Raw genomic sequence first — 21,133 nt, 5'->3', positions numbered from 1 at the left:
ATCTTGGCATAATATAAATCCAGTAATGTGAGGCAGACGTTGGCCAATCGCAGAGCAGTTCAGAGGGTGATGCATGTGCAGGTGCATGCAAAGAAATCTAATATAATCTAAACCTGCCTGAGTTTGTGATGTCTTAAAAAATATGTTTGTCACTTTATGTCACCATTTGAAAGCCTTTTCTAGCTGAGAAATGAAGTTCATAAAACACTCACTCTCCCACACCAAACTCCATGAGGAAAATGTGCATTTTTAGCTTGCAAGGACAAGGGAGCTGCTTGTCTGCTGCCGCCTCGTTTGGTTACTTTGGGCCACTTTGCTAAATCTAAACAAAAGATATCAAACCCCAAAGTCCCACTGTACCACGTTTGAAGTTACAGATGGAGGCTATAGCGGATCAACAACTCTGGTGTGCTGTGATGTAGAATTGATGATTTTCTGGATGGACTTTGGTGCAGGGAGAGATTGCTTTACAAACGTCAGTTTCCAGCCAAAACTGAAGCTGCCTCAGTGCAAAAAATAAAGATATTATAGACTTAAGCTGGTGTAGATTTTCTTCTGTCATGACTGGCAGCCATGTTTTTTATTTAGAGCCTGTGTCCAGTCGCAAGTGTCAGCGCTTGGCGGTGCTCGGCAAAAGTCCCTTTTGATAACGTCTCAATACCTCACACCAACACACTTCAGAAAAAGCAACACATCCAGCTGATGCTGACACAGTCCCAGAGCAGGTGGAGGATTTGGTTGCCACTGAACCCAAGTTTACATCAGCACCGCTCTTATAAGTGACTCATCACTGATGCAGCAGCAGCAGCAGCAGCAGCAGCAGGAGCAGCCACTTTAACAGCCAGTTTTTATTGTCTTCATCCATCACAATCTGCTATGATGTTTCTCCTTCTCAGAAAAACTTCCATTTTTTGCGATGCAAATGCAGCTCCCTGCAAACTTTATTCCCTTTTTTTTTTAATCTACCAGCTGCATGCATGCATTATGCATGGCACAGTGTTGGTGTAGTTTGTACAGTCTGCAGGAACTGTCTGTTTTCCCCTCGCAGCTGCTTCCAGACACGGCGATTTTTGGAAGTGTTTTGGTAATGGTGCAGGGTCGGAGCTTTCATCCCTGGCTGTGTTACTGCTGCTCTCTGACAGCAGAGTGGCAGCTGATGTCATCTCTCCTGTCACTCATCGGCTCAGACTGTCAGCCTCATGTCTTCACACCACATCAGGTGAAAAGATGCTGCCTCTTATTCTCCTAAAACCTGACTTACAATGTGGAGAAAGTAGAAAATTCACCTTTTCAGCATCTCAGTGTCTCCTGATAGTGCAGTCCCTATTCAATATTTGCCTATTTGTGTATTTATGTCATCATTTTAATCATTAAAATAAACACAAAGTTAATTTCTTGATGAGATAGTAAATATCTTCATTTCAATCTCAACAAAAGTATGTTTCACATTAATTTTCCTGATTTTTTTGTCATCATTGTTCTTTTCTTTGCAGATGATACTCTCCTTTTCACTATTATCCCGATCATTCCAGGTTCATTATTCTGTCATATCACAAACTATATCACAACTGTCTTGCAGAGAGACATAATATCACTATGTCAGGTTTATCGAGTATTGTGCAGTTTCTGAAAATATGCAGAAAAAACATATTACAATAGAAAAACTTGACTGATTTTAATATACAGAATAATGTTAACCTATTAAAAATGAAAACATCATCCATTTCTTTCTATATTATGGTTGCTGCTTTGCTGCTTAAATGTCACACAAACAGTCCTTGCCTCTTCGTCTAAAACAAAAAAAAGAAATTTCAAGAACAATAACACATTGAAGACAAAGCTTCACTACCGGCCACTTTAGATTTGTATGTTTAATTCAGAGAGAAATCCCGTTCCCAGGCTTTTTTAGTTCACCAATCTTAATTAACAGGCGCGAGATAAGGAGCAACTTGCAAATGTGGCCTCGGAGTGTGGTGACTCACCCATAATATGCATTAGAATAATTCCCTTTTCATGAAAATGACATATTTCAGCTGACTGCCGTTTCACTGCCAACCCCCTTATTAGCACTGGCACACAAATGAAAGAGCAGCTCTGCAGTGAGTCCCGACCATTAGTTTGTAAAGAGGAACATGTGCATGAGATCTTTTCACTTGTATTTACCTTCGAGCTCTCCTAGCTTTTCCAGGAAATATCAATACTTTGACTTTAGCGCTCTATACCCCCGTCTCTCCCCTTCATGCACTTGCACCTGTTCATCCGATTACACACTTGACACTTGACCTTTTTACAGGCTAACACGGGCAAATTCAGACGGACTTGGAACACAGACAAAAGCTCCTGCAGCCATTTTTACAGCTTAATAAAACCAAAGAGAGAGAGAGAGAGAGAGAGAGAAAGAGACGTGTCCCCGGAGGAAAGAGGCTTTTCCACTGTTTTAAATGTCCAGTCACTTTGAGATAGAGACAACTGTAGCTATCGGAATTAAATGCTTCAAAGACTAATTAACATCCATGATGAATGGCACCATAAAGACAGCCATCGGTCACTTTTCATACTTACATTAAATAACCTCTAAAAGCAGCTGTGATGGCCGAGTGGTCAAGGCGTTGGACTCGAAATCCAATGGGGTTTCCCCGCGCAGGTTCGAATCCTGCTCACAGCGTTATGAGTGGCACAAGTGGGAGGAAACTAAATGGTAACTGTGCATAAGTGCCCATGAGGGAGTTGGACACTCCTCATCCTGTGTAGGATGAACGACCCAAATAAATGGGTCAGCTGATCATTTGAATCAGGTGTATATGAGTGGGAAACCTCTAAACCATGCAGCGCTATGCCCACTGCTCCCTGTTTGTATTGTAAAAAAGGATTGAGTTAAAGATTGGTCAGTCATTGAGTGTGTGTGCAAATATAAGCAATACTAACATTCTAAAAAGGTTAAACACATTCATCTAAACATCACTGCTCGTCATGTATAAAAGATGTATTTACAATGTCAACACAGGAGATGAGGGAGGTTATCTTTGTATATTCAACCAGTTATAAGCCTTGTTGTAAAAAGCTTTACATGAGACTCTTCTTTTACAACAGGGTGGGCAAAGCTTATAGGAGGCCCACAATTCATGTGCATCGCTATGTTCATTCAAATAAATGACATATGTGAGTTGTACTAAAGTAATTCTGATTCAGCACGACTCAACTCGGCACGTTTTGCTTTTCCATCAGGGTTAGTACCTGGTGTTTTTTTTACTACCTGCTCTGGCGAGGTTCAAAACGAGCTGAGCCGATACTAAAATGTGACGTCACTCTGACTGATTGGTCAGAGAGTGTTGTCACCGGAAGAGGCATGAGCGCCAACTGTAGATCAGTTAAAAAGACTTAAAAATCCTGAAAGCATTAATGCATTAATGCATGCATTAATCTCCAATATTCAGCAAAGGAAAGTCAAAAATCCCTTTTTTAGCAGAGGAGTCTTGTGCATTTAGCGACAGTGCTGCTGAAAGCAGGCGATCGTGAGCCGAATCACGACCTGTTCGGTCGTATTTCTGTGCTCCGGTCATGCAGTAAGTCCCGAACGATTCTGTGAACAAATCTTTTTAATCAACTGATTCTAATGATTCAGTTACACCCAAGTCACTAGTAAAATGACATCACAGCAGTTTAATAAAAAACACACTAAATAAAAGGAATCAAAAAGGGTAAGTTTGTTGGGTGGGTTCTTGTTTGTTTTGGTGTCGGCTCCTCTAGGTCTCTTTACCCTGTGGAATCCCAAAGTCCTTGAAACATCCCAGGCATCTGTTGTCCTGTGTCTGAGTCCAATTATTGCGATGTAAAATCCCAAATATCAAGTTATTTTTCCTCTAACATGAATAAACAGTAGTGTCCTGAGTGGATGAAAACCATAGTCTGTAAATGGATGTACTCTTTCACTTTGAAAAGTGAAGCGCAATAAGTATGATGGATATAGCAATTAGCCACTAGGGGGCGACTCAGCTGGTTGCAAAAAGAGATTTACTCCATTTGAATGAATATTACTTCTACTCCTCACTTGATTTATAACGTCGGTAAACACTTTCCTCATCTCAATCAGTCATTTCAGCTCTATTTTTTTAACAGATCGTGATGTCAAGTTTGTAAAATATGTTCCCATTAAGAGGAAAATTAACAATAAAGCATGACAAATACGAGTGGACACCAGTGCCGTGTCCACTCGGTGCCTCTTTTGCATCTGTGAATGTCTGGCGTCGGTCAAATCACAAATCTTGATGCTTCGAAATGGGAATTTGTTTGGAAATAAGAGAACAATGTTCATTTTTTTAATTAAGTCTTTGCTCTATAAAGACCCCACTTTAAAGCTGAGCCCATCCTCATGATGCTGGTTCATGTGTTTAATCACATGAGACGAATATAAATGACATGAAACCCTCTGGACTGTGAAGTTGGGCTATTATGCATCTGTTTTGACCACAAACCCACACATTTTATGCAGACAAAGTCACGATGATGCCGCAGTTACACAAACGCGTGCACATAGGTGATTATGAGAGCGTGTGTTCATGCGCCACAGTATCCATAATGCATCACAGCCTCAAGGCTCCCCACAGATACTGTGCTCAGCTCACAAGAGGCCGGGATTACCAACCGACGCAGCAGAGAAATAAACATCAAAAATCACCGACTACATTCAGCAGTAAATGACTCATCAAGGAGTGAAACTCGTCACACTGATGAGAAAAGGATCATAATTCAGAGAGGCATCATACTATTATCCTTCAGCGACGACGTCTTTTTCCCAGAGCAGAGTCGTCGAAGATGACAAACCCCCCTCGCAGATCGAGTTCAGCTGCCAGCAGGGGGCCCCGTCCCATCCATGACACAGATACTGTTCTGTTTTGACGAGGGAAGCCTCGTTTTTCTGAACCATCTCACACACACACACATGCAGGTTTGTGCAACTATTCTTCTAAGGACACTGCAGTGACTTCTGAACAGAACCTTAACCATAACCAGCTAATAACCTTAATCTTACCTTAACCACAATTCAAATCTTACGTCTAAACTTAACCAGTTCCTCAGAGATGAGGTCCTACCTCTTTAGGACCAGGTGTTGGTCTTCTACTGGTTCTGAAAAGGTCAGTATTTATGACAGAAAAATGTCCTGAAGAGGTAACAAGTACAAGAACACAGAGGGAGAGACTCTATGTAATCCTGTGATGGATTATGATGTTTGATTAGGTTTTACCTAATGTAAAATATTACTCCAGTAAAATGATAGTGTCAACATTTTTGAGGCATTTTGAGGAAAGGAACGCCAGGTTTCACAAACTGTAGTGGAGTAAAAAGTAAGGTGTTTAATCTCAAAAAGTCGCCCCAAATACTGATACTCAAGTGAACACATACGCTAAAAAGTATGGTTACAAATTACTTGTAACCACTGCGTATAAATCACGGAAATCACAGGCACTTGGAAGCAGCAGTTGTTTGACTTTGTACGATTATAGTCTGTGTTTTCAGAGAAGAGTCAGAAGGTCGTCTCTGTTAGGAGTGGGAAAAAAATTGTGTGTCAGTCCATGTGTGTGTCTGTCTGTGTGTGTGTGTGTGTGTGGGGGGGGGGGGGGTTGGAGCAGTCCATGACCAAGCAAATATAAATTGCCTCTAATCCAGTTATCCACTCAGAAAGTTATTATCCTTGACCTTGGAGCAGGAGATGATGGTGTTATCTTTAACTTGAAGAAGAATCACGAACACTGGCAGCATCAGAAAACAAGTGTGAATTTTCATTCTTTGCTTTGTGGGAAGTGATCTGTGCATATAATTCAGCTGTAACACAGCGCAGGGTAAATACCAGTTTGACACAAGAAGGAAAAATCAGGGCCAAACTGAGAAAGACCAAGACCTGACAGAAACGAGCTGAAAACAAATCAGAAATACACCGACACCTTCACAATCTTTGTCCCCCAAGGGCGTTTGTCGTCCTTCACACTCCTGATGTGACCTTTAGTCTAATTACAGCCATGTTTTTGCATCACAAGTGAATCAGCTGCATGTATGCGCGCATGGGAGAGGATGAAGACTTTAATCTGTCGCCTCCTGATTCAGTAAGGACAAACAAAAATCAATCAAACCTGCGTGAAGGAAATCAATAGCCTTTAAGAGCTGAGCACATGCAGGAGAAGCTGCTGTGTGTGTGTGTGTGAAGAGGAAATGACACATGTTCCTGTGTTTCGTGCTGTGAAATTATAAGAGCAGGAAAAGAGGAAAGACTATTTCATAAGAAGGAAGCATTTATGGTTAAAAATATGTTCACAAACCAACAAATCAAATTGTATTGATTCTATAGAAATTGTTTGTAACTTGACCTTTCATATTGAATAAGTGTTGTTGGACAATTAATTATTTCAGACTGCTAAATTATTTTGTTTGTTGTTTTTAGAATGAACATAATACGTTTACTTCTTTATTTTTTGGGGTCCACTGTAATTATGCTGCTGTAATTATACTGAAAGTGACCCCAAATTCACTTTGTTCTGATTATTCACCTGTGTTAGCAACCGGTTGAGAACAATGTTGTTTTAATTAAAAATTAAATAGTACTATGTGTACAATTGATTTACTGTGAAACAAATATGACAGAAGTGCTATTAATGGTAAAAGAAGCAGTCCTGACTCGAGGTACATGAGTTGAAAATCCCAAATTCTGAGCCCACAATTACATACAATCATAAAATGATGTGTCCCTAAAGAAAAAAAAAACCTGGGAGGAGGCAAGGGAAACAAAACAAAGAGACAAAAAGGAAATCGAAATCAGGCACAAGCAAAGTATCCTGTGAAGTTACCACTGTGGGCGTAACAAGGATCTGGAGGTGAAGACCAGGTGGGTATTTAAGGTGGAGGTGGTGCAGGTGGTAATCAGTGCTGATGAACTGCAGGTGTGTGATGATGATGAGAGTTGAGCCAAGCCCAGCCAGCAGCAGGAGCCACAGATGAGTTGTGCCCCAAATCAAGGTCTGTAAACTTTGTTAGCTACATTTTTCAGCCAGATGGTGTCAAAAATGCGGGCCACATGGTTTGTGTCATGGTGTAGTAGCAGAACAAGTCAGAACAAGCGCCTTTCTGCTTAGAGTTTGCTTATTCTCCCTGTGTGTGCCTGGGTTTTCTCCGGTTTCCTCCCACAGTCCAAAAACAAGCAGATTTGAGGATTAGGTCAATTGGTTACTCTTAATTGACTGTGGGTGTGAGATTGGATGGTTGTTTGTCTCTCTGTCTCCCTGTGATGGACCTGTCCAGGGGATTGCCTCACCTTCCTGACCCTCATGTGGAGGATAAAGCGGTAGAGGATGGACTGTGTATGAAAATTAAACTGTAAATTCACAGACATAATGCAACCAGGACCTAGTGGATGATACTAACTCAATCTCACGGGTGTCCACTCATATTTCTGCATATTTCTGCCTTATCATCTATTTTCCTTCATACATGAACATAATTGACAAAATCAACACAATAATCTACTGAAGAAAACCTGAAACTAGTGATTGAAACCATGGACTCCTCAGGAAACCTGTATTGTCAATAATTTATGTGTGTTAGGTTAATACATATATATATATATATATATATATATATACATATAAACTCAGCCATAAATGCCGGACTCAGATCAAGGGTTTTGACAGTTGTGAAAAACAATACTGCTTACCAACTGTAGGGGGACCCCAAGAGCAAGTTCCATTAAATCTGAGTTAATTTGTCAATCAGTGCAGACTTGGAGACGATGTCAAGTTTTATATGCAGTCTATAATTACAACACAAATTCAAATATCTTCAAATGTGGCTGACTTTAGCCTCAACATATCCCACAATTCATTGAATGACAGAAACTATCATTTTTTCTCCAAAACATACCGCAGGTTTTCAAAAAAGGAAAATGACAACATAAGTGTGATATGGGATTTAATGATTCTTGGGTTACAGCAGCATGATATAAGGCACTTGGCAACCTATAAACACAATAACATAAAGGAGACAATATAGCAGTCAGTGGTGGGCTGTCAGGGCCAGCAGGGCCTTCTCTGTAGTTTGAGTGTTAATGATAAATTGATAAAAAATTTTTAGAAGTGTTGAGGACAAAACTGTTGATCATAAATAGTGCCCGGGACGTGTTCCCCGTAGCTGACACCTATGCTTATGTGGAAGCTTGTTTTTGTGTCATATAGTGGCTTGTGAAATTGCGGTTGCTGAGTGACATAACGGAAGATGTGGTGGTAATGATGCAGTAGCCTATAGATGCGCAGTGGTGTGCATGTGCACTATGGTTGTTGCAGATCAACTGTCTCATGAATATAGTGCATAATAGTGTGTTTTGTATGTGCTTGTGTTTGTGGGTGTTTTTTTCTTTTTTACTGAAGGCCCTGACTGAAACCCCACGGTACGCTACTGATAGCAGTTATATATGGTAAAGTATAAAAAAGTAATACACCCCGTTCCAATTATTATGCAAATTATATTGTTCTCTAATTTTCCTAAATAGTCAATGCAAATGACAGTCAGAATAATTTCCAAGTCATCAACTGTTAGAGTGTAATTTGAATGTTATTGAACAAACCTTCCAATGACAAAAACTTGAAATGCACTGTTCCAAATTACTATTATCACAGCATAATAGTAATTTGGAACAGTGCATTTTATGGGTTGTAAAGAACTGAAAATGGTCATTTGTTGAATTTGCAGCATTAGGAGGTCATATTTACTGAAATCAAAAGCTATTTCAATCAAAAACATCTTCACAGGTCAAGTTACATTTTGACACAGGACCCCTATTTGATAGCAGCTTCACAATTCTTGCATTCCATTGAACTTGTGAATTTTTGGAGTCTTTGCTTGAATTTCTTTGCAGGATGTCAGAATAGCCTTTATGAAAAACAAAAAATGTCACTTAAATACAATTTGCATAATAATTTGGAACGCGGTGTACATATATATGTGTATATAATATCTATATAATATAATATGTATATATCTCTTTATTTAACACCTATAAAGAGAATCTGGAATAAACTATTTAGAATTTGCTATTTATTAATTAAAAGTTTAAAGTGACCTATGTCAGACAAAGCAGACGTGTTGTAAAGTCCTATATGGAATTTCCCACATCTATCCTTTGTCCAGTTTCGTACCTCTCCCTCATAACTTCAGAGTCCTGCTTGCATCCATTAATAGATCCAGCTTCCCTGATCAGCTTATCAAGCGTGTTAATGGCGCAGCTCCCCCAGCAGATGATGGCCAAGAACAGTGGAGGCCACGACAGACTGGAAGAACATCAACGGCATTCTGCAGCCAGTGTTGCCAACTCCTCAGTAAGGAAAGTAGCTATTGTTTGCCCTAAAAGTCGCTAGAAGTCTCTAAATGACGTCATCACCCAATTTACATAATTGGCCATGTGTATGTAATTGTAATGGATGCTGTAGGTAATAGATTTGTCGCTAGTCACTTCTTTGGAAGTAGTCGCTAGCAGGGTCTGAATACTCAAAGTTGCTAAGTTGGCAACACTGTCTGATCACAGCTTCCTCAAGAAGCTTATATACTGGAGTGCTGTTGACCTTCCACTTCAGTCTGCTCTTGATGTTCAGGTATCTGTCTTCCACCATCTTTAACCAGAATGCACAGGGGCACACACACACAAAAACAGGTCTATATGGACTTTCGTCTCTGTTTTTCCCCAAGGGGCTCTGGCATATCAAAGAGAACTGGATCAGGGCTTGGCGTGGCACTCGGCTCTGACGATACAACAACTTGTACTGGTGAGCTGCTTGCTTCCGAGTCTGACTCTCTGTTACTGATCAGCTGACTTGGATGCTCTGAGATGTTTCTTGGGTGAGATTCTGCCTCAGCCTCCTTAGTTTTGACTTTCTCCATGAGCTGTAAAAACTGCTCAAAAATCTGGTCTCTCATCGGCTTTTCTGTTGGGGCCACCAATGAAGACACTGGAATCGGTGCAGGTACAGTAGGACAAATGTAGCCTTTATAGGTGAGGCCACAGTTTTGTACGTTTGTATAAACTGCAATGCCATTAGAACGTAAAGGAGGCATAGGACCACGGTGTACAGGCAAGGACTTCCATTGCGATGGCAGATGACACAACACAAATTTTTGTGTTGTACCTATAAAGAGAAAACAAAACATGAGGCTCCAATTTCAGTTACAAACCATAAAGGCTGTCAGAAGAGGGCAGACCTTCCAGTCAAAGAACATTGTCAAAGGACTAGAACAAACGGCCAACATCCATCCAACCTCCATCTTGCACTCCATATGAGGGTCACAGGGGAGCTGGAGCCAATCTCAGATGGCATAGGATGAAAAGCAAGGTGCACCTTTGACAGTCGACAGTCCATCACAGGGCCAACATACAGAGGTGAACAATCATCTAGATTGTCCAATTTAGAGTGTCCAATAAACCTAATCATCTGCATGGTTTTGGGTAAAGAACCCACACACGCAAACAGGGAGAACATGCAAACTCCATTACGGAAAGGCCCTCGGTCGATCCTTGATCCGAATCGAGGACCTTCTTGTTGTGAGGCAACAAGCCACCATGTGGCCCAACAGCAAATATCCATCCATCCATCCATCCGTCCATTGTCTACTGCATTATCCTCCATATGAGGGTCACGGGTCACTGGAGCCAATCTCAGCTGACACGGGGTGAATGACAGGTCACCAATCCATTGCAGGGCCAACAGACACGCATTTAACAGCAAACAAATGTTGTAGAATTAAGTTTACATACATTACATGAGCCTTTTATTGAGGCTCTATATCTAGGAGGAACTCTCTGTAGAGGATATCATAGAGACAAGAATGATTGGTGATGGGGGATCTTACCTCCACTCGTAGACGTAGTGTCCTCTTGGCTTGGCGCAGTGCTTGGCTCTGCTGTTACAACACCTTGCGCTGGTGAACTGCTTGCTGCAGAATCTACCGCTGTGTTACTGCTCAGTTGACTTGGATGCACTGACAATAGGGCTTGTGCTTCAGCTTCCTTCCCTTTGAACTTCTCCATCTGCTGTCGAAAGTTTTGTTGAAAAAAATGCCGCTTTGTTGGTGGAATCAATGTAAACACATGGGCCTGTGCAGTAGTGGGCAGAAAAACATAGCCTGCATAGATGAGGCTACGATTTGGTCCATTGTTTGAATAAACTGCAATACAATTTGTGTATGACTGAGGCTCAGCATCATGATGCACAAGCAGAGTTGCCCACTGTGGTGGCAGCTGGCACAACGCTAACTTTTGTATTTTACCTGAAAAGAGAAAGCAAAAACAAAACATGAGGATTCAGAATCAGTGACAAGTCATAATAGAAGAGGGGAGACCTCTGCCAAGGCCCATAAGACACATTATATAAAATCTACACACAAATTATATGGGTTCATATTTGGTTCATGCCCCAGCCATGCACAAAGGTGTGTTGAAATTGTTTCAGTATTCTTTTTTTTAATCATGCCAGCACGCAAACCATCAGATTGACTTTTAATGTTTCAACATTATAAGTAACGTCATATTAACGATATTTTGTAAAGACAGGACCATCCTGTAGCATCTTACGATGCCATAGAGTGGTCATAATGTTTACCATTTTTACGTGATGAATCACTTTGAATCCAGTTTCTTGCCTGAGCTTCTGCCGCCTTGCTATTGTTTAGATGACTTGGATGCACTGCAACATTCCTTGCCCGAGCTTCTGCACTGTTCAGTTGACTTTGATGCACTGGAATGTTTCTTCCCCGAGCTTCTGCTGCTATGCTTCCATTCAGATGACTTGGATGCATTGAAATGTTTCTTCCCTGAGCTTCAGCTGCTATGCTCTTATTCAGATGACTTTGATGCATTGGAATGTTTCTTCCCCGAGCTTCTGCTGCAATGCTTCCATTCAGTTGACTTGGATGCATTGAAATGTTTCTTCCCTGAGCTTCAGCTGCTATGCTATTATTCAGATGACTTGGATGCAGTGAAATGTTTCTTCCCTGAGCTTCAGCTGCTATGCTATTATTCAGATGACTTGGATGCAGTGAAATGTTTCTTCCCTGAGCTTCAGCTGCTATGCTATTATTCAGATGACTTGGATGAAGTGAAATGTTTCTTCCCTGAGCTTCAGCTGCTATGCTATTATTCAGATGACTTGGATGCGTTGAAAGGTTTCTTGCTAGAGCTTCTGCTGCTATGCGACCATTCAGTTGACTTGGATGCATTGAAATATTTCTTGTCAGAGCTTCTGCCACTATGCTACCATTCAACTGACTTGGATGCATTGAAATATTTCTTGCCAGAGCTTCTGCCGCTATGCTACTTTTCAGTTGACTTGGATGCATTGAAATATTTCTTGCCAGAGCTTGTGTCACCATGCTACTGTTCAGTTGACTTGGATGCACTGAAATGTTTCTTGCCAGAGCATCTGTACTGTTCAGTTGACTTGAATGTGCTGAAATGTTTCTTGCCAGGGCTTGAGCCACCATACTCTTGTTCAGTTGACTTGGATGCACCGAGTAGTTTTGTGCCAGAGCTTGTGCCATTATGTTGTTGAGTTGACTTGGATGCACCGAAATATTTCTTGCCAGAGCTTCTGCCATTGTGCTGCCGTTCAGTTGACTTGTATGCACTGAAATGTGTCTTGCCAGAGCTTCTGTCGCTATGCGACTGTTCAGTTGACTTGGATGCACTGAAATGTTTCTTGCCAGAGCTTCTGTCGCTATGCGACTGTTCAGTTGACTTGAATGCAGTGAAATGTTTCTTGCCAGAACTTCTGCCATCGTGCTACCGTTCAGATGACTTGGGTGCACTGAAATGTTTCTTGCCAGGGCTTCTGCCACCATGTTACTGTTCAGTTGACTTGGATGCACTGCTGCAGTAATACTGGTCATCTGATTTGGGTGTTGTGAGACGTTTCTTGCCTGAGCATTTGCCACTCTGTTACTTAACTGTTGATTTGGTTGCTCTGTCGAGTTTCTTGGCTGAGCTTGTGCCTTCTTCAGCTGGTTAACCAGCTGAAGAAGCTTGTGTTTAAAGAGCTGCTGTCTTATTGGCTCCTCTGTTGGTGGCATCATTGTAGACATCTGGACCTGTGCAGAGGCTGCTGGATGAATGTAGCCTTGATAGGCGAGGCCACTCTTTGATCCATTGATTGTATCATCTGCAACACTTTTAAGATGTGGAGGAGGCACAGGACCATGATTGACAGGCAGGACTTCCTTCTGTGGTGGCAGCTGACACACCATATTTTGTGTTTTAGCTTTAAAGAGAAAACAAAAGAAAACATGAGACACCAATTCACAAATGTCCCACAGCTTTGTTACCAAGCCCATAACACACTTACATCTGAAAGCCTATACATCACTTTATTAGGTTTCTACCCAGCTCATGCTCCATCCAACCACAAGGGTATGTGTTATAGTTTTGTGTTGTTGTTTTGGCAAACAAACCAACAGACATTAGTGAAAACATAACGTCTTTAATGTGTGGTTCAACCACAAATTATGTGGTATGACTGACTAGTAATAAGATTTTTATTTTATCATAATTTTTTATCACATATTTGATCAATATGTCAGTTAAGAATCAGTGATCGGTGTTTCCTAAACCTCTAGATAAGTCTTGTTTTGTCTACCACCAAAAATTATTCAATTTGAATGTTTTTTTTGTCAAATGCAGCAAAGAAAACTGAACAAATTCACATATAATAATTAGATAATTATGTATTTAAAATAATGCTCAAATCAATTAGTCAGTTATCAAAATAGTTGACAATAAATGTAATAATAGATTAATAACCAATTCATTGTTACAGCCCTATTTGTGAGGCTGTCACCTTTTAATTAGTTAAATTTGCAAATCTATTGTAACCTTAAAGTGATAGCCAACACTGACAAGTTGATTTTTTGCATCGCTTTATCAGTGCTGATGAAGTCTTCATGTCAAGACCGGGCTTTTTGTGATATCATTTCAAATTGAAGTACAAAAAAAAATTGAACCCTTCACATTGCTTTCTGTGATTCCTGCTCCAACCCTGTGTTCACCATGATCTTTAAAGTCGGTCTTGTCTCTCAGAGGACTGAAGGCTCCATGAGCTGGGGATTGGGAGCAGGACGATGAATCTTGCATCATCAAGAACCTCCTCTCTGGTGGTGGCATCTCATTTTTTGCACTCTGATTGCACATCAAGGAACACCAAATTTAGAAAACTTGAAACTTTAGATGACAAAGAGCAATTTGTATCAGGTGCATGTGTACCTTTGTAGGCGGAGATTGCAATGGTTTGGGTTCATCTTCCATAATCCTGGACCGACTGGTTGGTGAAACCGGTGCATGCCTCTTCTTTGGGACAACACCTTTCTGCTGACATTCCATCGTAAATGTTTTATGAAAGAAACATCAAAATGACTTCAGTGCTGTGCAAAAGTCTTAAAAGGTAAAACGTCCATCATTAGATTTGTTGCAATTTGTAGCAATGCCATAATGACCATACAGTATAATTACTTCTCAATTACCTTATTGGAACACATCCAGAAAAATGCCTCTACAGATTGACGTGTTAAAGTATTTACTGTGACCTACACTTACACTTGAACAATAGCACAACCCATGGCTCTTTCAAACCTGGAGTGAACCCTAATGTTATTGGTAAAACTTGGGTTTGTCCTAATATTAATGTTGAAAAATATTCAACTGCTCCGGATGTCATGTGACTCAGTTCCTATGCACCATTGTGCACTTTAAATCCATGGAGATTGACCGAAACATTGCAAAACTTGACAACTTGACTTTACACAAAAGGAAATAGCCAGAGAGGACATTATGACAGACTTGTAGGATCCTGGCATCTTCAACCATACTGTTAAAGTTCCCTTCATCTTACTCCAGAGAGTCACTGAAAGCTTACAAGAACCTGGAAGGAAACAAAGCAACTTTTTCTCTGTGTAAAAAATGCTCTCCCCATTAGCCTGTCTCTGACTGTTTTGGCACCACATGGTCCAACATTTATCCACCTTCTTCACTTTTATGCTGAAAACATCCGGCAAAAAGAGTTGCCTGACATATTGCCTGATGTGTGTTGTCTACGTCAATAGAGGTGAACAGCTTAGTACCCTGCCAGAGGGCGTTACCTTGGTTGTGTAACATCAGCTACCGGAGCTCTATACATATGTGGAATGAGTTCAACTCATTGGCAGCTTGCCATAAGACCACCCACATTTTGTTCTGTAATGTATCGTTCCATCTACCTGCCCAGGGACAACAGGCAAACAAACAAGCATTTTTTAGGGTTAGGGTAGGGTTAGGGCTTGGGTGGCTTAAAATGAGGGTTTGGTTTAGGGTGGGCCTACCTGTGTATTAACTAGGTCCATCATTGTCCATTTCTCTTTCTGGACTTGGGACCCATTTTCATTCCCCGACATCTTTGTTTCCAGTGCTCCACAGATGTTCCACAGATGTTGGTATCCACAGTAATGTTTCCCTTCTGCCTTTCTTCTAACCTTTTTTCTTAACAAGGTGACTTGGATATCATCCACTTCCCTTTGAAGAGAGGATATTGTACAACCCTATCATCAATGGAACTTGATGTCATCAGCAAAGATAAAGGACGACAAGGATGGACAAATAACCTCACACATAAAAGTAACTGTGTTTGGAGCTTTGAGTTGTGTAGGGCAGCATTATACTGCTCAGTGGTCGCCGAAAATTACTAAAATATTGGAGAGCAGTATTGCACCTCTCACTGTACAGCTTGCCAGAAATTATTGAAGGGAAGACAAAGGACTTGTGTGGCCTGTGCTCTCTTGCATTGTCATTGCTGCTGCACTTTTATCGTAGTAGGAACTGTCTTCTAATAATAATGCTGAGGGCAATGCTGCTTCCATTCCAAAAAAACACTTCTGTCTGTCGCAGTTCAACATTCCTCAAGACAATTCAAAGCTCCTCAACAGAGTCCTGCTTCTTCAAATCTTTCACCACCTGACAGAGGGACTTGCAGGCTGACTTAATTTTATATACATATCAAGTTACTGGTGAACATAGTTCTGTCGCCCCGGAAACCTTACGCCTGCTTCTGACACAAACTTAATTAGATCAGGTCTAGAGAACTTCTCACAAACTTACAACGGCAATTATGTCACTGCCAAAAGAAGAAATCACCAGCAGAGTATCCGATGAACACCTTTGCCACAAATGTGAAGAGGACTGGGGCAGTGAAGATCATACCTTTACTCAGATGTACCTCCTTCTCTTTTGGAATGATGGCATCCACTGATTTCCTAATATTTTCCTTGTCTGCCCAAGCTGCTGCTCACTCATGCAGATCACCAAAAGTGCACCATTTGGTAGTCAGCCACTTTCAAGCGAATTACTGCTTTAAAACCCCTCTACAGATTGGTCTTTCATCTTGAAGATCGTCCTGTACTTGTTTACATCATTGACAATTTTCCTTATTTGGCCCCCTCCCTTTGATGGAGGGTCACTGAGTCTCGTCCTCTTAAATTCATCTGCACCACAGTTCAAGTGCAGCTAAGAGTTCTTCAACCTCGGCAGTGGGAATCTTTCTATTTTTTCCTTCCTGTTTTCCATTGCCTCTGATGACATTGGATCAAACTACTGTTGATCACGATCCTGTTCCCCACATCTTTTATTATTTTCCTTATTTTGTGCACCCCCTCATCGCAGTTAATAGCTTTTTATCGCAGTTAAGAGTTCACTTGCAGTGGAATCAGTTTAATTTTTTTCTTCGTTCAAAGTCATCAAAGATCCCTTGTCTGTGAGAGAATCACATCCATCAACCCCCCCCAAAGCCAATCAAGCACAGTCGTCATAGTACACACCATTGATGCCTTTGAATCCATAGTATCTGTTGCCAGACATCAGAGCCAGCAATAATGCTGTTAAATGTTCATGTAAATTCTGTTATTTTCAATTTTATACCCCATTATCTTCAAGAAATGTATGTTTTTAAAGTGGTAATGGATGATAGGGCTACTTGTATAGGTATGCAGTTGTCAGCACGTTGAGCTAAACTGGAAACCACTTAATGGGCTATATAAATAAAATTGACTTGACGAACAAGCTGAAAGGGGGAGTATGGCCACCTAGTGTAGTGTAAGCAGACACACTTTTGCATCCTAAATAAAACATACTAAAAAACCTTCATGAATAATGTCACAGCCATATCTCTCGGCGTGTTTGTTGCTTATCTCATCACTGAAACTGGCACCAGTCTTCTCTTTTTTCCATTTGCTCTGGACATATGGTCTTCTATATTTAAAAGCGGTGGACTAAAGGACTGTAGGGTATGACTTTCTTGGCAATCTTCCAGCTACTACGGCCTATATCCTGTGTGTCAGTCAGTGTGTGTGTGTGCTCCCACTCAATTTGCACAACCTTGGCTCGGTGGGTTTTCATCTGAGCTGTGGGGCCCCACACTGCGCAGAGTCTCCCCAGAGCAACGATAACAACTCCAAATTCTTCCTGAAGTTATATTTCACGCTAATGAATTAATGCACCCGTCCCCATTTCAGCCTTAAAATGTGTGCTCCTCTGCCATGCCTAAACGAAGAATCAAATCAGTCGTGTCATTTGCGGCTGATTTGTCGAGGTCCCAGCTCACTTTCTATCGTTTTCCTCCAGCATGGGTGATGAGACAGCACAGCTGTGTTCCTGCCAGCGATTCTGATAACACCAAATTAAATGCCGTCTGAGAGAGTGGGCCTGATAATATGGAACCACAAACATCAAGCTGACGCAGATCAATAAATTAAACACTGTATAAATTCGCCATCCAACCCCATGTCATTGGCACATCACAAATGAAGAGCGCCCATCGACGACGAGTCTGGGAGAAATGTGGAATTTCTGTGATGTTCATAGAAATATCAATTTATTCCTTAAAATCATATAACAGCTATGGGGGCAAAGACATACATTTGAAACCCTAATAACAGTTCCCTTCGACTTGCTTTAAGTCAGATCTGAGTCAGATCTAAACGTGATGTGCGAAGAAACGATTGTTTTCCTTCTGTGGCTTTCCAATCATTTTTGAGAGGGTTAACATGCATAAAAACTCTGGAAACTTGGCATGAAGGCCACAAAAGAGGAAGTGCCCTTTAACTTGGCCGTACATTGACCGCTCTGCTTGAAACTTCATATGTGAGACCAGGGACCCGCCATGAGCATGTCTGCAAGCCATGACCTGCACACAGGAAGTAGGTCCTCCGAAAACATGAAGTCCCCTGTTACTCGCTTCATAAATGGGCAAACTCGTCCGAGCAAGTTTATCATGCCAACATAAAAAAAACTGTCAATTTGTACTAGGTTCTGCAGCTTCGAAAGGGTTTGACCAACCGATCACCTCATGTGCTTGTTGAAGGGTGTTCAGAGTTCAGAATGTTTATTGCAGGGGGAATGAAACTGTTTTTAAAGCGGCTACATGAAGGAATAATAACAGCACATTCGGTGTCTGTAGTGACAATTATGTTGTTCTGCTTTGAAAGATGTAGATGTTAGAATGGAGGAAAGCTCAGTGCATTGACAATCACTGGGGCATTGATTCATCTTTTATCTGTTCGAATAGCCAAGGCTCTAAGGATCAGAAGGTGCAGGTTTGGTTCTGGATGTACCGCCAGGCACCTGCAAGTATACATCTCACTTGTATTCCTGTGAGAGCGGCTGTATTCCTGACTCCAAAATAATGCGTGTGTGTGTGTGTGTGTGTTGAGCTGCCTTTTGCAAATCCGTCAGCAGCATGATCTTTTTTCTACCCAGCCAGAGCCAATCGATTCTCCACAGGCTGGTGGGCCGGGAACCACTGCCTTCAATGAGCTGGTGGGTGGATGGATTACTCCATTGTAGTGAGGTGCACGCAGCTAGAGATTTCACATTATGTTAAATTAAAACCTGTAATTACCAAAACAATGGTCTGAAAATTGTGCAACCCTATTTAATTTTAATGATTGATTTGATTTTTTTTTTTTTCATTTTAAGTCCGACAATAGAGCCACACAGTTGTAGCCAGACACCAGGTTTTGTTTGAGCCTCAACAATTTATCCACCAACATGCTGTCATTGGATGTAAACCTGAACCCTGTCTCAAACCTTTTGTTTTTAATAATGGAATGAAGGTGAGGAGGACTGCATCATACAATGAGCTTCTACAGAGAGAATAACAAGCGTATAACTATTTTATGTACAGCACAAGCTCAGGATAAGACTGCAGCCATAACACGTTGTGATGTAGCTGTACACTCACATACAGTAGGTTTCATGTACAGTCATACCTACCCATAAGGTAGGGTTGGAGATCCTGGTAAAGCTGATCGAGCAGGCTACATTTTGAATTCAAAAGTCAAAAGTCCAAACCCCTTTCTTCAGACTTCCCTTGGAAGCTACAACTCCAGAGCACAGGAACACACAATGAACAGGGCTTTACGAGCACTGCGCAGCATCAGTAACATTCGGTACTTTTCTGTAACTTTTTTGGATACTTGTTCAAAGGACATCATGACAAACATGATGCCGAAAAACATCACAAAGACTACCGGTCCAGTAGAAACAGGGCCACCATGGCATCATTTTGCAGCCTTTTTTGGGCTTTCAGTTGTTGCCACCATTTTTTTCATATAACAGCGTTGTTATAATAGCAGTGCTATTGTTCACTCTGGTCTTGGATCGCTCTGCATCAGCCTTTTTCTTGGCAGAAGCTTTCCCAAAAAGCGTCTTTCAATGCAACCAACATGGCATCTTTTCTGCCATAACATTGCTATATTATTATATGAATATATTAAAAAATGCTCCCACCCTACCTTTAAGGCCGTTTTATAAGGAGACGGATGAAGCCTTTCGTCCGTACTTTGCGTTCAGTAATTGTTAACTTGCGATGATGGTTTACATGGCACAGTACCACTGGAATTCAGTATAGACGCAATAGTCCAATCAGTCATGGAAACGGCTATCAGAGCGTGTTGGCTTATCCCTGCAGCCAGAAAACTGAGAGTGGCTGCTGTGGGGGACGCGGCATGTTTAATTTGAGGGGCTTTCCGGAGAAGTAAGTTGTCAAAAGTCTCATCGGCAAAGTCTTCGATAGTCGGCGTGGAAGTTTTGGATCTTGCTTTAATCTAGCTTTGATGGTTTTTATCCTGTATTGTTTTTTTCCTTTTTAGTCACACTGTGCTTTTGATCCACATAGTCAACATACCTTGACCTTGACCTTGAAGTGTTGCGTAAACGTCCATACCAACGCAAAAGACACACAGTACCATAACATTTTCTTTATAGAGCAGTTAGCATGACTGTAAAATTGCATTTGAGATTTCCCTGGTAATTAGTGAAAACTGTTAGATTTAGACGCGCACATGAGAAACATCTATTTGGAAACATGACTGTCTGAGTCTGATCAGTAATCTGCTCAAAAATCACCTTGATCTTTCAGTAATTTAGTGCCAGGCTACTTCCACTTGTTCACTGCTCCTTCCGTGAATCCTCATAAAGAGGAGCGTAATTCCCACAGTCAATAAACCTAAAGCCAGCCATCAGACACAATGCCCCTGACTATAATCTGAAGGGTTTTCTGATTTCATAATGTGTGATTTTTGTTGAAAATTAAACAAAACTGTTCCCTGACACAGTGATGTTTTAACTGAAGTAATGATTCTTTTTTTCTCTGCTCCGAAACACCAGAGAACAACACTCACACATATTTGTTTGCAATGACATTTTAATTATTGTGAGGTTTGCTGACTAGGTTTAGCAGCTTTGATTTGTCTTGATTAACATACTTATGTATATAAAAATAACATGTACTTAGACAAATACTCTGTTTATCATTATTTTTAAAAATGGCTAAAAGCTACAGCTTTTCATATTGAATGTTACAGCTGGAACACACAGCAACATCAAAAATGAAAGTGTGGACTCAAATACAGGAGTGGACCCAAGTGAAGTTTAAGTGCAAACAGTCTTTATTAGAGACAGCGGAGCAGTTAGTGCAAGTAGTGAAGACTCCTGTAGCCAGAAAACACAAAGCAAAATGACTGGGTAATAAAATAACACACAAAACCGTGTCATACATATATTGGCAAATGCTGTAGAGAACAGTGAAGTCTG

The 21,133-nt window shown here is 41.0% G+C and overlaps 1 protein-coding gene and 1 non-coding gene across 8 annotated transcripts; one reads left to right on the top strand and one right to left on the bottom strand.

The window, feature by feature from the left end:
* The first annotated feature begins 2,583 nt into the window (after window positions 1-2,583).
* Window positions 2,584-2,665, top strand: trnas-cga (transfer RNA serine (anticodon CGA)). Its single transcript has one exon. It is a non-coding gene; the product is annotated as a tRNA-Ser (tRNA).
* A 6,312-nt stretch (window positions 2,666-8,977) lies between these two features.
* LOC131458026 (uncharacterized) lies at window positions 8,978-20,099 on the bottom strand. Of its 7 annotated transcripts, none has more exons than XM_058626643.1 (7): window positions 19,834-20,099; window positions 15,373-15,562; window positions 14,282-14,386; window positions 14,068-14,197; window positions 11,631-13,283; window positions 10,882-11,298; window positions 8,978-10,160 (listed from the first exon to the last, which is right to left on the bottom strand). In XM_058626643.1, exons 2-7 carry the CDS (start codon window positions 15,442-15,444, stop codon window positions 9,691-9,693), a joined length of 2,847 nt encoding a protein of 948 aa, XP_058482626.1. In that variant the 5' UTR covers window positions 15,445-15,562; window positions 19,834-20,099; the 3' UTR covers window positions 8,978-9,690. The 7 variants fall into 7 exon arrangements, with proteins under 7 accessions (XP_058482626.1, XP_058482625.1, XP_058482627.1 ...); XM_058626642.1 differs by lacking the exon at window positions 19,834-20,099 and adding an exon at window positions 16,247-16,913; XM_058626644.1 differs by lacking the exon at window positions 19,834-20,099 and adding an exon at window positions 16,247-16,913 and having other exon boundaries at window positions 14,282-14,383.
* Window positions 20,100-21,133: the final 1,034 nt, after the last annotated feature.

This window comes from Solea solea, chromosome 4 (genome assembly GCF_958295425.1).
Source record: "Solea solea chromosome 4, fSolSol10.1, whole genome shotgun sequence".
Classification (NCBI taxonomy): domain Eukaryota; kingdom Metazoa; phylum Chordata; class Actinopteri; order Pleuronectiformes; family Soleidae; genus Solea; species Solea solea.
This window is presented reverse-complemented; position numbering and strand designations above follow the sequence as displayed.

What these genes read in the sequence shown, in the direction of transcription:
- LOC131458026 (XM_058626643.1), bottom strand. Translation starts at nt 15,444, where the DNA reads ATGTCGGGGAATGAAAATGGGTCCCAAGTCCAGAAAGAGAAATGGACA. An exon ending in TGGACCTAGTTAATACACAG is followed by an intron (nt 14,387 to 15,372) that starts GTAGGCCCACCC and finishes ATGGAATGTCAG; the next exon opens with CAGAAAGGTGTTGTCCCAAA. An exon ending in GACCGACTTTAAAGATCATG is followed by an intron (nt 13,284 to 14,067) that starts GTGAACACAGGG and finishes TTCTCTTTAAAG; the next exon opens with CTAAAACACAAAATATGGTG.